Source organism: Carlito syrichta, unplaced genomic scaffold, assembly GCF_000164805.1.
Source record: "Carlito syrichta isolate Samal-C Ts95f unplaced genomic scaffold, Tarsius_syrichta-2.0.1 Scaffold305638, whole genome shotgun sequence".
NCBI lineage: Eukaryota > Metazoa > Chordata > Mammalia > Primates > Tarsiidae > Carlito > Carlito syrichta.
The window spans coordinates 43,396-59,496 of record NW_007249734.1 but is presented as its reverse complement, the minus strand read 5'-3'; the positions used below and the strand labels follow the sequence as shown (position 1 = coordinate 59,496).

Here is a 16,101-nt window from a genome sequence, read left to right as displayed (position 1 = left end):
TTATTACTCTATGTATTTTGTATACATATGCAAGCACATATGTTAACTAGATCTGATAGTGAAACTGCTGAGTTAAAAGGTATGCACATTTTTTTTTAAAGCAGGAAAAACTCCCACAGTGGGAAGGGACCCCCCCAGCCCCCAAAGGGATTGCCCAAGATATGCACATTTTAAGGTTGTTTTCGTTGTTGTTTTTTGAGTCAGATTCTCACTCTGCCATCCAGGTTGGAATGCAGTGGCACAATCATAGCTCACTGCAACCTCAACCTCCTGGGCTCAGGCGATCCTTCCACCTTAGCCTCCTGAGTAGCTGGGACTACAGGCATGAACCACCATACCCGGCTAATTTTTAAAATTTTTTTGTAGAAACAAGGTCTTGCCCAGGCTGGTCTCAAACTCCAGGCCTTAAGCAATCCTCCTGACTTGGCGTCCCGAAGTGCTGGGATTATAGGTGTAAGCCACCACTTTTTAAGTTTTGATGGTTACTGCCATATTGCAAATACATAAATCCATATACATTCCACATAACAATGTATGAGAGTGTCCCTAAACACACACACACTAGCTAACTTGTTATATTTTCATATGATTTTAGCTTATCCATCTGATAAAGCTTACTAAACACAAAGAATGAGTTAAATTAACATTCACACTCACATTAAACCCCTAGAAGCAAGAGAATTCATGATAAAATGTCTGTCATCTCATCATGATTTTGTATTACAACCCCAAAGGTGATCATCTAGTGTTAGGAGTTTCTCAAATAGAGGACTAAATGTATGAGATTAAAAAACAGGGTGAGCTCAGTGCAGCACTGAGCCACCACCTGGCCACATTTTAAGTTTTAATAGTTACCACCACATTGCCCTGCAAATGCATAAATCCATATACATTCCATATAACAATGTATGAGAGTGTCCCTAAACACACACAGTACCTAACTTGTTATATTTTCATATGGTTTGAACTTATCTATCTGATAGCTAAGAAAGGTAGTATCTCACTATAGTTTTAATTGACGAATAAGTATTTTAATGAAAAGCAATACCAAATAATGCATTGAGTTCTGCACAAGTATTCATAAATCCAATATTCAAATGTCCTATCTATTAGTTAATGTTTTCAGTGTACCATTTACTATGTGCCAGATATTGTGTTGAGAGTCACATATATAAAAGAATCAGGACATCAGGATATGGCCCCTATCCTCAAAGTACTCATAGTGTAACAGGTGAGAAAGGTCTTTTAAAAATAAACAATATGCAGTGTAATAGGTACAATAATAAAATATGTGTACTGTGTAAGTGTAGAAGGGGCTAACTCTGGGTAAAAAGCTTGTTCCTTAAATATACCCTATTTGTCTTATTTTTTATTTAAACACTCCAACATGAAAAAGAAAAAAAATACTACTTTGGTCAGCAAGAACCATGATTATGACAATTAGAACTAATAATTATTGGTGCTGATTAGGTAAAAGATTATATTTACGTACTAATTTATATTTATAACCTATATTTATTGAAATAAAAGTATGTAGTCTCACTTGGAAAACTCTCCATCTTATTTGATATTTTCTTGGGGGGCTAACAACATTCTCTAAAGTATAAATAAAAGTCTATTTTTTCTATATACATTTTGCAGATATATTTAGCTCTTCTTTTGATTAACAAATCAAAGCACAAACTTTAGTCTATTGCTCTTCCTCCTCCCTTAGCTCATTGGACCATTGAACTTTTCATATATGATGATTCTTATTAACTATTGAATTTGTTATGCCATGCTAAAAAAGCTTGCTCTTTAGCATGAGGTGCATCAAGGATGGTTAATTATATTACACAGAGAACCTTTGCAGCAGTCAGATACAATAAAATGTGATCATAATGTTAATGTCATTGACTGGTAAGGCAACTTCTTGAGCGTTTAATCATCATTCCAACCATCTTTAAATGTTGTATTCCAGTTAACAGGAAAGCTTTAAACTTTATCTCTGGAGTAAATGCAACTCACTAACCCTGTTCTTGTTTCATTTTTTGTCTTTATTTCCAAACTTTATTACATTATTTATAGTCTCTACTGGTAAATCCTTGATCAAATGTAAACATTCCAGCTGGGCTGCACACAGAACTATACAGAAGTTGGTGTGATGTATGGAAGTTGTTGAGTGGGGTGGTGAGGGTTGGGGGGGAAAAGAGGTCTAGATTCAACTTCCCATTCTGCTCTCTTCAGCATGTCACTTTTTTCTATTATGCTGATATATTATCAGTATTATGAGCAAATACAGCTTTTCTTCTCAGGGCAACAGTTGGAAATGATGAAGAGTGGAAAGCAATACAGTCCCTCAATCTCTCTTTCAGAAACTTCCTTCCTTTTTCACCCAGGCCTACTCTTTATATGGGCTCCACCTACCCAAAGCCTCACATGCTGTGACCTCCAACCTGGGTCTCCTACACACCAGGCCCTATCTCCCAGCAATATTTACCTGTTTTAGGGTTTGTCTTTCAAACCCTAATATTGACTAGAAAACAACTATAATAAATGAAAGAATAATCTGAAATAATGATGGGCTGCATTTATTGAGTACTTACTTCATGCCAAACCATGAAGTCAATATTTGGCAGACCTACAGCTTTATTTACTATAACTTCTGATTCCATCACATTCCTCTCATTTTCCTTCCACTTGCCATGAAAAGACTTTTGTATATATTATTCTCACTTAACCTTTACAACAAATCCATGTAGTAGAGTCTATTATTGTTCTTGTTTTACAGATGAGGAAAGTGAAATTTGGAAAGTGAAGTAATTTGCTCATGATCATGCAGCTAGGTTGCAGTGGAGTTGGACTTTGAGTGCTTCAGAAACTGCTCCCATAACCCTTCACCTTCACTGCTTCTACCTGCAGAACTAATGTAATGAGCAAATGGTCACTGATGCTTTGCCTTTTAATTTAACATGTTCATATAATCAGAGAGTCTGAAGTTGAAAGATCATCTACTTTGACCATCCATCTAACCCTTTAACCTCCTTTAACACAAGCCCAAGTCACAATCTACCTTTTGCTTCAATATCACCAGTGAGGAATGTGCATCATGTCCGAAAACAGAAATCCCTTCATCCTCAGACTGTTCTTTTTGGAAGCTCTTTATAGCAAGCAACAATCTTTCTTCCTGAAAAGTCCACCCACTGATCTTAATTTTGCCTGAGAGCTTCATTGAAAAACTGTAAAGCAAATATTATATATAATAAATCCCCTAATAATCTCTTCTCCTGGACAAAGTACTCTGTGCACCATGGGAGGCCGGTCACTCTCAAATGAAAGTACATAAAGTCCTCTGCATTTCACCCAAATTTCAACCGTGTCCTGCCAGGTGACCAAAGATAGGACTTCCACCTTCTTTGTTCCAGATATTCTATGTCTACTACTGCCATCTAAAATACCGTTAAGATTGTGGGGACAACCATATCATGCTGTTTACTCATATATGAGTTTATACTTCATTAATATTCCTACATCTGCTTTCATTCCTCCTCCATTTACTGTTAATTGAAACTGACCATGTTGGAATTGGGCCAGTTTTCTAGACTAGTAGTTCTAACTGGGGCCACACATTGAAATCACCTCGAGGGCTTTAAAAATATTGATTCCTGGGCCACGAGCAGTGGCTCATACCTGTGACTCCAGTGGTCTGGGAGACCAAGACAAGAGGATTTCTAGAGCTCAGGAGTTCAAGACCAGCCTAGGTAACATAGTGAGACTGCATCTCTACAAAAAAAAATAAATAGATAAAAATAAAAATTAGCTGGGTGTGCGTCTATGGTCCCATCTACTCAAGGGGCTGAGAGGAGTTAGAGACTGCAGTGAGCTATGATATCTCCACTGCACTCCAGCCTGAGTGACAGAGTGGGATACTGCCTCAAAAAATAATTAAAAATATTGATTCCTGGATAATACCCCCCAAAATTCTAATTTATTGGGGGTGGCAGATGGCCTAGGTCTCAGGGTTTATATTGTGTCTTCCTATGTATGTATTATCCAAGCTTGATAGCATCTGCAAATTTAATGACTAATCATCAATATTCTCACCAAGTCATTACAGTCTTTTAACCTCACCTTAAGTTAATGTTGGCCAGGTACACTTTGGGTATAGGTATTCAACCAGTTATGAATTCACCAAATTGCACTATCATTCAGTCCAGAGTTCTCTATTTTGTTCACAGAATAATATCAACATTTTGTTTAATATCTTAAAGCGAGCTAATCTAGGGCCCTGGTTGAAAGCATGGATTCTGAGCACCACTGTGACGTTCGACTCTCAGCTAAGATAGCTGGATGACCTTGGGCCAGTAACCTAACCTCTCTGTACTTCATCTCCCTAGAACTCACCTGTAGGGTTGTAATAAGGATTAAGTGAGTTTACATATGTACAGGATCTGGCTTATGGTTAGCTTGAAAGTTAACTATCACTGCTGTCGTTACCAGGTCCTATTATACACTAAACGGTGTATCCACTCTATTAAAAAAGGACAATGATAAAATTTGCAGATGGGAATCTGATACTGGTTAAATCGGTTGTAACCAAAGCAGGAGATAAGCATCAGAAATCATATTCCAGTCATCCCCATAGTCTCCTTACCCCAATTCAAGCATGATTCACAGATTATAGGATTTCTAACTACTACTGCATAGTGACATCCACTGCTTACTCCCCTTAAATCACACAAAAGTGGTTGCTACCTAAATTACATAAAATACAAAAGCTCCAGTTAGGTAAGAATTAACTAATTTCTTAAAAATATACCATTATCCATTGTGCAATAACAAAAATACAGAAAACATGGAAAGATGCCAGAAAAAGAAGTCACCATGGATTCATTTCTGAATCTGCTTACTACTGGATATTTTGAAATTCGTCAGAGTTTAGTTCCCCTTTCCCAGAACACCCCACCCCAACAATCCTGAGAAAGAAATACTCCTTTCCTTGCTGGAGGGAAGGGTTCTAGACGTGAAGTCATTCCCTCCATTACAAGCTAGAAAACCACCACTAACAGAGGGTGAATCAGAAGGAGAGAGAAAAAAATAGAACTAGCATTTCTGTAGAACTTCAAGTGAAATTCACACACCAAGTTTGAAACGCCAGCAAAAAGATATTTGACTAAAGCCCCAGTGATTTTGCAGACTCCCTGGAAGAAACTAGAAGCCAGAGGCTCCTCACCTCTGACAGCAGAGGTGTGTCTTGGTGGAGGCATCTATGTATTATTCAATTATCATTTGCCAAAAAAATGTAGCTGTTGAACAATCTCACCTTTTAAGAAATTAAATGAAATAGTCTCTTAAATTAGCAACTTTAATTCACCCACCAGCACCTTTTCTAAAAATTTGAGGGCAAACATTGTCAGACGAACTTTACTGATTGGAATTTCAAGTATGGATTCATACTGATATATTACCATAACACACCACTCCACACAAATATATTGGACTGAAGGAAGTAGAAAAACACTGGAGCTAACATGGGACCAGACAGGAATCCTTAAGTTAAAAAGAAATCAATATTTTTCCAAAGAGCATAGTTTAGATATCATAAAAGGCCACCAGTGTAATTTTAAATGAATAGAAGAAGTAATGCATAACACAGTAACATTTATGACTAGGCAAAAGTGAGAAACAGGTTGATGAGGGGAGGCAAAAATATATTTGGAGATTAAAAATAAATCAAATTTAAATAGGGATATACTGTTAAGATACATGAAAAATAAATGGAAGAAAATAAAATATGTCCTCTAGGGCGACAGACATTGAGAAATGAACTAGATCACTTGGTGGGGGTTAACATTTAATTCAAGGAGGATATGGTTTACTGAACAGTACTTTACTGGGATTGTAGAGCTAATCCACTTCCAAAACTTGGGTTAACTACACTCATTTTTAACTGATTAATTCAGGCTCAAAATAGGTTCCTTGTTTGAATATCCCTTGATTGACAGTAAGAGAACTGCAGTGGCATTTTGGACTGGAAACTAAAAGGATAGGTTAAAAAAAATTACTCCAAACTTCTCCATATCACTCACTAATCAACTTCAAGGTCTTCTAACACAAAATCCTGTTACAGTGTATATGTCTCACGTGTATTTATATTTTTCTCAATTTTATAATCAAATTATACACTGACTGATGTCTCATCATGCCTGATAAGAATATTAACAAAAAAATAGGAGAGAACTATAAGGAAGTGGTAAGACAGGAGGAAGGAGACACAGAGGAATGAGTAAACAAAGAGCCTTCTGCAATATCTGCTTAAGTGAGATGAAGAGTCTCAGAACAGGAGCCTTTCAATTCCCTGTGGGGAGGTTGCCCAATATGTAAGAGGGACATTCAGATCCAGGAGAAAACGTTCTGCTCTGTTCTGGTATGGTTAAAATTGAGGTAGCTTGGAGTTGGAAATGGGGTTTTGGTAAAAAGCTTAGCGTGTATACAATGGGTATTGCATTAATTTGTTATAAAGTTGTTAAAATAATTCAATAAAACTATCTATAAATATTTTGACATTATACCAGGTACATCGTAGCCATATAATAAATATATCTATTCCATTTTATTTAGCTAAGGTGAGTTGAATAATTAACCCACAGATTTTCTTCTAAGTTTGCAAGTTACTCTGCCTTTCTGAGACATTTAGAAGGTGGCAGTCAAAAATCGATTCCTAAAATCAAAAGGGCAGTGAACATTTAAATAACGACCAGATCAAAGGGGTAGGGGTGAGGGTATTGAGATGCTCATTATGCATCTTAACTACAACAAAACAAAATTAATTTCTAAGCATCTTAAATCTGCCGAGGAAGGAAAACCCTGAAAATGTTCTAGTTGGCATGGGATAACAATTGGATATTAATTATACAATACTCATTATTATTTATTTAAAATATTACTGACAGCCATTATTTAATGTGCTGCCTTTATTGTTTTAATGTTAGTAATTTTAGGATGCTTTCATATACTTACTCATGATTTTGAATCCACCAACCCTATTTTTCCTTATACCAATTTAAATTTCTCAAATGGTAATGTTCTCACCAGGGGGCTATTCAGGCATAAACCCTAACAGTAGAAACTGACCACTCTTACAGGAATGTGAAGCCTCCATTTCGGTCTGGTAGCAGGTTTTTAGGCCATTACTGAAGACTCACCTTTTTATTTAGAAAGTAGGTAGGGTTACCAGATGAAATACAGGAGATCCAGTCAAAGTTGAATTCAAGCTAAACGATGAACAATTTTCAGTATAAACATGTCCCAAATATTGCACGGAATACTAATACTAAAAACTTATTCACTCTGTCAGCTAAAATTCAAATTTAACTGGGAGTCCTATATTTTTGTTTGCTAAATCTGGCAACCTTAACACTAGGTTTTTCTAGATTATGAATGGGAAGTGAATGAAGGAAGTCAGTGAAAAGACAGAAAAAATAAAGCTTTGAGGCCCAAAACCTACTATCTCACTAAGGTATAATCACCTCAGCAACATTACTCAAAACAAACTACAAATTCTATAAAAGTAATTATTCAACCTAATTAGTAAATGTATACAGAATGGGGAAGCTCAATGAACTTGAAGAGTACTTTGATTTTGCAATTGTGTTTCTCAATTAAAACAGGTTTACTACACCTGGTATGTTTTGTAATTGATCGTTTTTTAAGATCTGCTTAAGAGCAACTCAAGATGCTATCCCTTAATTTCAAAGTGAAAGGACACAGGTAAATCCCTGAGATTCATGAGATTCACAACCTCAAGACTTCCTAAATCCTACTTTTTATGAAAGAGAAATTGCTACTAAGATTTCAGGCAAATATGCCACATTAATCCCTCGTTTCCTGAGTAAATTGTCTATGTCCTATGTAACATGATAAGTTTCACTATTCTAAGAGAATTCTGACATTCTAAAACGTCTCTAAAGGCTTTCATTTACTAAACATGTTACATCATCAGGAATTTCTAATTCTTAACACACAAACCCAATTTGTTTCATGGGCTTTGGAGAAGTGATAAATATGACATAATTATTTGTAAGTCAAAGTCTAAAACAAAGTACCCCTGACAATATGATGATGACGTGTGACATGACATTCCCAAAAGAACAGAAGAAAAGTAAGTTGTTTATAATTGACATTCATCTAAAACCAGAAAATTGTTTCTAATTATGACACATTTTATACCCTGCATTTCAATAAAATATTTTATCTTGAAGTCTTATTCATGTATCAGCACTTGACCTAGCCAAAGAGCTAAGGATTAACAAGAAAAAGAAATCATGAAATTCAAGATTTCTGAGGTGTCTTTAGTTCCACTTTCAAGACCACATGAGAGAAACAGTATATTAGCACCAGTATATTAGCACCATCCCAGCGTGTACCCTCTTCCACTGACATATCCATTACTGCCATGCAAAGTAAGCACAAGAATAAATACTACACTAAGTGTCCTGATAATTTTGAACAACTCTATTTCAAAATGTATTATGACAAGCACAACTTTCAGCAAGGGTTGTTTTTTGACAAGAAGAGAAGACTAAGGAGGCATTCTTCCCACACTGACAAGTACATTTCATCTATTATTATGTGGAAACAAACAGAAACTGTATTTACTATTTCTATAATTTTAGCATTTGAGAGCTTTTTCCTTTCTAGATGAGGCCATTGCATGAAAGGGGACATTTTTTTTCAAAATTTTAATGTATTTTCTGGCTGTTTTAATTTTACTTCTTAACTTGTCCTACTCACAGCACATATATGCAGCATGAAATATGGGTAGCTTATGTCCAATATAAGATGTATAAAAGCCTTTCACTTTATCCAACAGTGCTCTAGGATGCATTACCAGCCAAGCAGATAATCGTGATGATGAATTGCACAATATGGTCAGCACTAATAGACTGGTTTTCCACAAATGCATTGCAAAAAGATAAACAAATGCTTCATATTTCACAACACAACTATTTTGATGTCACATGTTAGGGAAGGTCCAACGTGGTAGAGATTAGCAACTTTAAATCTGTAGGTCCTGGATTAAACAACATGAAGGAAATTTGGAGAGATGACAGTGTATCCGGAGAGTAGATGATGTTGCAGGTAAGAGTCTCTTCTTGAGGGTCTAATTAGGTTCTTCCCACCGCCTCACTTGTTTTTTTCAATCTTTATAGAGACACCTTAGCAGAAGCCTTCAGCTTTGACAGAACACCGAAATCCTGGCAGTGAACAATAAATTGACCATTACCATAAAAAGAGCTGCTAAATGAGAAACCATGTGCTCAGTATAAAACTAATTTCATGCTTTCAAAAGCACACAGTGGCTTCCAGCAAGATAGTGGCCCTGGGACTTGCTGAGACAGATTGGTGAACACAAATGGTTTGCTCCTGATGCGTCTGCCTAGCCAAGCTTTACGTGTACTGGCAGTAAACGGGGTTTTCGAGTCTTCTGTCAAACAAACACACTCTTAGCTATAACTTTAAAGCTGAAAGCTGTAAAACAGCTGCCTCAAATAAATTTAGCAAGAAACACACACACACAAATATATACCCACTCCCATGTGCCATGTTAGCTGCTTCTAATCAAGTGAAAATGGTTTTCTCTGCAGACCTAACATACTGAACAGACACTTAATAAGCATAATGCTATTTAATACATTAATACATTATAACCTGCATGCTCCATTCTTGTTTAGAAACAGCTTCTCATCAGATAGAAATAAGAGTTTAGCCAAGCTCGAGCAATAGGACTCCATCTATACGGAGGCTAACTTTGTACTTGTCCTTAGCCAGTTGGCTTCCACATGCCCTATATTTATAATCTACATCAGACCTTGCCAGGCATGATGATTTAGTCACTTAACTTCTGCAGGTGAGTGCCAGTACTTTATCTACACGTACATGGTAAAAATCAGCTCCATTTAAAACATCACATGTCATAAAAACACACTTATGAAAAACTGCTGCTAACTCCCCCCTTCTGTCACTCGGCATACCATCACTAGAAGCCAATTACTGTCAGTTGTCCAGTGCACAACAGGTCATAACTTTTAATTATTAATAATGTCAAGGTGTCAACTTCAGTATGTAATCCATTTCGCTTACTTTCTTAGTTATCTTGTAAACATGACTTGCTTCCTCCTATGTTTTTCATGTCAAAGATTCTACAAAGTACATTTAATTTATAGCCTTTTTAAAATACCTGCAGCACATAGTAGCACGGCTAATTACCAACGTTCAGCAACAACAGCAAATCACATAATACCACTGACTTGTTCTGAATGTTTAAAATGCAAAGGAAGTCACCTACTGCTAAGATGTCCTCGGCAAACAGATAGCACAGGAAGAAAAGGATGCTTATCACATCCAATTAAGGAATTACTTCACAACAAAATTAAGGAATTAGATATTTTACTCTTTCAATTTTGCTCTTTCAGATATGTCAGCACGATGTGATAAACACAATTGATTACTCCACAGGATTCAGCACAGCGTACAAAAGAATCTGTCACTGACACCCCAGACCCCAACCAGCATCCAAGCTTTAGAATAAAAATGCTCACCTCTGCTAGGAAGTCCACTCCACATCCTGGCAAGGTTTTAGCTTCGAGAGCAACCAAGTTGGATAAACAAAACTTCCAGAATGTGTCCAGGGTATTGCACAGCGCTACTGAGACTTGGCTCCAGCCCCGATTATCTGTGTGACAGCACCACGTTATATCAGTGCCGCTCCAAACCTTCCCAGTTGCTGGCTTAGTGCACTGCTCATTGAAAATCCTTCACACGCTGGCAACATTTTAGGGAAGGACAAGCACACTCTGAGTCATTTGTAAAGAAAGCAGAGCAATTTCCATTTCATATCTCCATGCGTGCTGCAACCAGAAGCACTGTCAACGTACAAGTCTGAGGTGGATTTATGCTGAGAAACAGGCAACCTAAGCCTTCATTATCAATGCATGAAATCAGCCACTGTTATCAAATTCAAGCAAACCACAAAAAGAATATAATTATGAAAGACTCCATGGATTTAGCACCAAACCTTGTGGAATGAGGAATCATCTATCAAAACTGTGTAAATGTTAAAAATAGCTCTGGCTTTTCAACAATGAGCAGGATACAGAGAAGAAATCAGTAGTCTATATTATAAGGACTTATAAAGGCTGCAATAACCAAAATAGCTGTAGGTTCCTGGGACTTCTCTATAGAAAAATGAAATCACTAGAGGCTATTACAATAACAAAAATAATTCCATATATTTGACACAGATGTCCATTAAAGAGCAAGTAATATTTTTTAACTCCTAAGAACCCATCTCTAAATTAAAATGATAGTAATAACGTGCAAGGCTATGCTAGCAACAGGGCAAAATGCTATCAGTTTTACTGTAAGACAATTTCATAAACAGTAAAGATTCAAATGTATTCTGTGTAGCAAGAAAATAAATATACAAGATAGAGAACATTTTTAAAACTGTAATCTTTGCTTGTTATTTTTAAAAAATCTATAGCTTATTAAGTCTATGTATGCTTATCCCAGCCACCACCAATTTATACCTTTGCATTTTACCATCCTTTCTCTTTTTTACTAAAATATAAGATGCAAGAGCCAGTAGACACAGTTTTTAAAAGGCACAAGGTAGCTATACCCTAGAAAGTACCAGCAATGATTTGAGATCACAAAATATAGAGCTTTGACGTGTACATGCAAAGTGCAAAGCAAAAAGGACATAAAACATTTATTAGAAATCACAAAAATGACTGGAAGAAATTCCTAGTAGGCAATGTTGACAAAGAACACACTTTAGGTTCTTTTCAAAAAAATTTCTAAAGGGTTTTAGGTTCTCTTGAGACTCTGAAGGCAGAGCAAATGAGGATCCAATAAAGGCAATTCCTAATTTGAGAATCTTCTGTAAATGACTGGGTTCAGTTTCAGCAATACTATTAGCTCTTAGGTGACACATTGAGTAGTGTCTGCAATCTAAAACATTTATGTACAAATTGCAATAATCTACAACATGCATTTACACAACACAGCATTTTGGAGCAATGTTAAACATGGCACTTCCATAGGTATCCTCACTGTGTCCCTAGATGTATGGTTGACTTCTTACAGCTTGCAGGTTGGATGGCCTTCCTTGGAGACAGATATAGACAGACATGAATGGACACACACACATATGTGTATATACTTATACCTACATCATAGAACATGCTTATCCTTTGCAGTCACTTTTGCCACCTGAATTCCATTTGTTTTGTGTCTTATAAAACCCCTAAGGCAACATTTGAGTGTATTATGAGAAATAGCATTGGACAACACTGATTCAGTAACTGTTCAGTGTCACTCCCTCTCTCTCTCCCTCTCTCAATCTCTCTCCCCAAACACACACAACGTTTCTCGGCTTAGAAAAGAGTTTATGAAGATTGTGTGCCTGAAAACTCGTTTTATTATTACCACACATGCAACTCCATAGTAATAAAAGCTTAAAATGAAACCATGATATTTGGTTATACGTCTTCAATCTCTTATCTAAACCCCTTGGTGCTTGAAGCATTTCAGAATTCAAATGCTTTCAGATCTTAGAAAGGTAATACCCTGCATATGCCATGAATTACAGAATGCCTCCAGTGGTGGGTGTTATATAGTGCCCTCTTGGGGTCTGGGGCAACAGCTCTATAATCAGACATTAATATTTCTGTAGGGAAGCATATGCATATTCTTACTAGATGGGATAGGGAGTACAATTAACCTCACATCAGTTCAGGTCAAGTTTTTCCATTAATATGAATTACAAAATCTTCTTGCTTTCAGAGTTTCTTGGATTTCAGGAATTGCAGATAAGAACTTGTGGACTGTAGAGATGTTTACCTAATCTGTTACCAAGTTATGAATTGGGAAATGATACCTACATAGGTGTTCTCTAGCTTAAGCAAGAGATTTGAAGGGTAGCATTGCTTCAACAGGATAGGCAAAAATAGGAGAGAAGGTACAACTGAGACTGAGACACAAAGCAGAGCAGAAATGTGGTAATAATGCAAGACGACAAAACTAGGGCATGGAAATGGAAGGCAAAAAGTAGCCCTTCAGAATTACTGGATCCAAAAAGCAAGCAAAAAATAATAACAGAATCAAGCACACATTGATTATTTAAACTTTATATCGCCTCGTGTGAAAGGCACTTGACATAAATTTTTTTAGCAGTCTACCTTAATTGTTAAAAGAAAAACGTAAAAGGAAGAATGTGTTTTCAGAGTGAGGCATAAAACATCGGGTTCTCTCAGCCTCTTCTCATTGCACCCAAAACATTCATTAACGTTAAACTGCACATGTGACACTGTCAGAAAAAAAGAAGCTTTGCCTTATGAAGTAAGTTTCTGTTTCACTCATATATGCCATACACTACTTGCTGTGGGGGTTTCCAAAATCACTTATGGAAAAGGGTAGCAATATTCTTTACCACTGATAGTCAACTGCTTGATTTTAAACCCATTTTAAAAATGAATATTCCCCCCAAACATGAATAATGTGTTGCATTTGCTCAGTCTTTCCTGTGAGTGTATTTCCCAAATGAATACTTTTAAAAAGTAAGTACATTAAAGCACTTGAACATAGCAAAGCATTGACACTGGACTCAAAACTTTTCTTAAAAAAAGAGAGAGAAATAATGTAAAATTTAACAGCAAAGACTGAGTCAAAGAAATTATGTCACAATAAAAAAAAAAGAGTTTGGGCCTAGAGTAGAATATTCACCATCTTCAAAGCGTTTGCTGTGTGCCTTTTAGGGTCCAACCCTGCACTGGGGAGGAATCCTCGAGGCACTCATGTGAATAGCGGTCTTCCTATTCACTGTACAAAGTAGAGTGTAATATATGGCTCTAATATTAGTATCTGAAACACAATCACAAAGTCACATTCTATACAAAGTAAAAAAACAAATTTTTTTGACAAAAAAATATGAATTCTTTCCTTAGCAACCAAAATGGTGCCCTGATGGTCTGATGGAGTTACTGCAGGTTCTAATACTGACTGTCCCATAAGAAGGGAATCGTTTCAGGGTTAAAATCAAAACTCTGCCTATGAATACTTATACACTGTTAGTAGGAGTGTAAATTAGTAAAACCTCTATGGAAATCTGTAAGATTTCTCAAAGAACTAAAAGTACATCTACCACTCTATCCAACAATCCCACTACTTGGTATCTATCCAAAGGAACAGAGGTTGTTATTTAAAAACAAAAACGAAAAAACCCTGCACTTATATGTTTATCACAGTATTATTCACATTTGAAAAAAGGGGAAATTTACCTAAGTGCCCATCAACTGATCAGTGGATAATGGAAATGTGATACATAATACTACTCAGCCATAAAAATAATGAAATGATGTCTTTTGCAGCAACTTGGATGAAATTGGAGGACATCATCCTAGGTCAAATAACACAAGAACAGAAAACCAAATACCACAGGTACAATGGGCACAGGTGTGCATGGTGGGTACTTAAAGTCCAGACTTCTTCACCACTATACAATGCACCCACATAAACAAAAACCATTTGTACCTCATAAAGCTATTGAAGTTTAAAAAAAACTCCCCATACCAATTACATTATATCCATATAATAAAAGGTAAATGTCCAGTGACTATAACACAAGAGTCTCTGGATTGCAAGGCAGGTCCACCAGGGGGCCAGCTCTTGAAATGAAGCAGGACAACATGACATGAATGCCATCATGCCTGGCCCATATAAATGCAGTCTCCAGCCTTCTCACTCCTCCAAAAGCTTCATGTAAAAGCAGACATGTTTCAGAGTTGGCCTGAGAACTGGCTCCAGAAAAAACGTGAGTGCTGCGGACGAATGCCAACCGTGTGGTCAGTTGTAACATTCCAAGGGATGGCTAACTTGGGACAATGTCCAACAGCCTCCTTGGCTGTGATGCTGTCAAGATAGAAAAGTTGAACGTCTGTGTGAAGAAAATTGGTCAGTCAGGGTGACAACACATTCATACCCCAGTGGAAACGAATCATGCTATTTTATATTGCCACTGAGTCAGCTAAGGAAATCCTTTCTCCCTAGATTAGATGAAGGTGGGTAACAATTCTATTCCAAGAAGACATCAAGATTTCAAGTATGTCTTTGATTATTTTAATTACTCAGTAACCCAAACACTTGTCCTGATTGTCTAAGACTCAGTTTCCTCATGAAAAGATGTCAGTGTTTGGTTTTCAAAATCTAAAAACCAAGACTAAAAAGCAGCACTTATCTTTTAACAAACATGATATGTGTAAAAAGTTCATACTCCAAAGTATTCTTAAAGCAAAAGACTATTCGTCCTTCTCAAAAAAGGGCCAACCACTCCTTTTCTTTTTTTAAAGGTTCTATTCAAACTCATTTATATATTGACTCCTTAAAGTTCTGTACTTATATAATTGATATCCTGGTTTAACAGATTTTTACAACGTATACAGAATATGGAGTTTTATAATAACTTTTTCAGGTCTGTGACAGGTGTAGTTTTAAATTTCTCACACCATCAAAAATGGCTGGAGCTCTGTCTCAAAGTCAAGGCATTTTGGGGGGCTGGAGTTATAACTTGAGCCTTCATCCTATTTCCAAATTTCTCTACTCTTATTCCTAAGAAGCCTCAATCTCAATAAGCCTACAACATAAAATCTCAATTAAATTTATCTGGGGAGAACAGACGTGAGACACCAACTCTATCCTTGCTTGGCAGAACAGAGTTAGGACACTGTAAAATACCTAGAAGCTAAACAGGAGACAATTCTGGGTAAGACCAAAAAAATCACAAAAGTATGCCAATACAGTATTACTTCTACTGCATGTATTATCACCAGCTCTGAATTATCCAAAGTAAGAGACAATTCCTGGGCTTTCTCATAAGACTCTGGGATTTATTCTAAGAAAAGTAGATGTTTTCTTCACAAAGGTCCAATTTGGCATATTTTGACCCAGTCCTCTCCATCTAAGTCTGTCCCTTCATGAAAAACCATAAGAAGTCATACCAGCTCTATCCAATAAATGGAAGGTACAATAATTGTTCTATGAAAGGAGTTTTCTGGGTTTATA

At 36.6% G+C, this 16,101-nt stretch overlaps 1 protein-coding gene across 7 annotated transcripts in view; it reads right to left on the bottom strand.

Annotated features, from left to right (window-relative positions):
- Positions 1-16,101, bottom strand: part of ZNF385B (zinc finger protein 385B) — a 320,784-nt gene that overhangs the window by 288,916 nt on the left and 15,767 nt on the right. For 2 of the 7 annotated variants that reach the window (XM_021714373.1, XM_021714376.1), the window contains exon 1: positions 10,581-11,353. The exons of 4 other annotated variants lie outside the window; for them this stretch is intronic. In XM_021714373.1, coding sequence (XP_021570048.1) covers positions 10,581-10,605 — 25 coding nt within the window. In that variant the 5' untranslated portion in view covers positions 10,606-11,353. Of the gene's footprint in view, positions 1-10,327; positions 10,531-10,580; positions 11,354-16,101 lie in introns of those variants that run through there. One more of the 7 variants, XM_021714374.1, reaches the window with a different exon arrangement.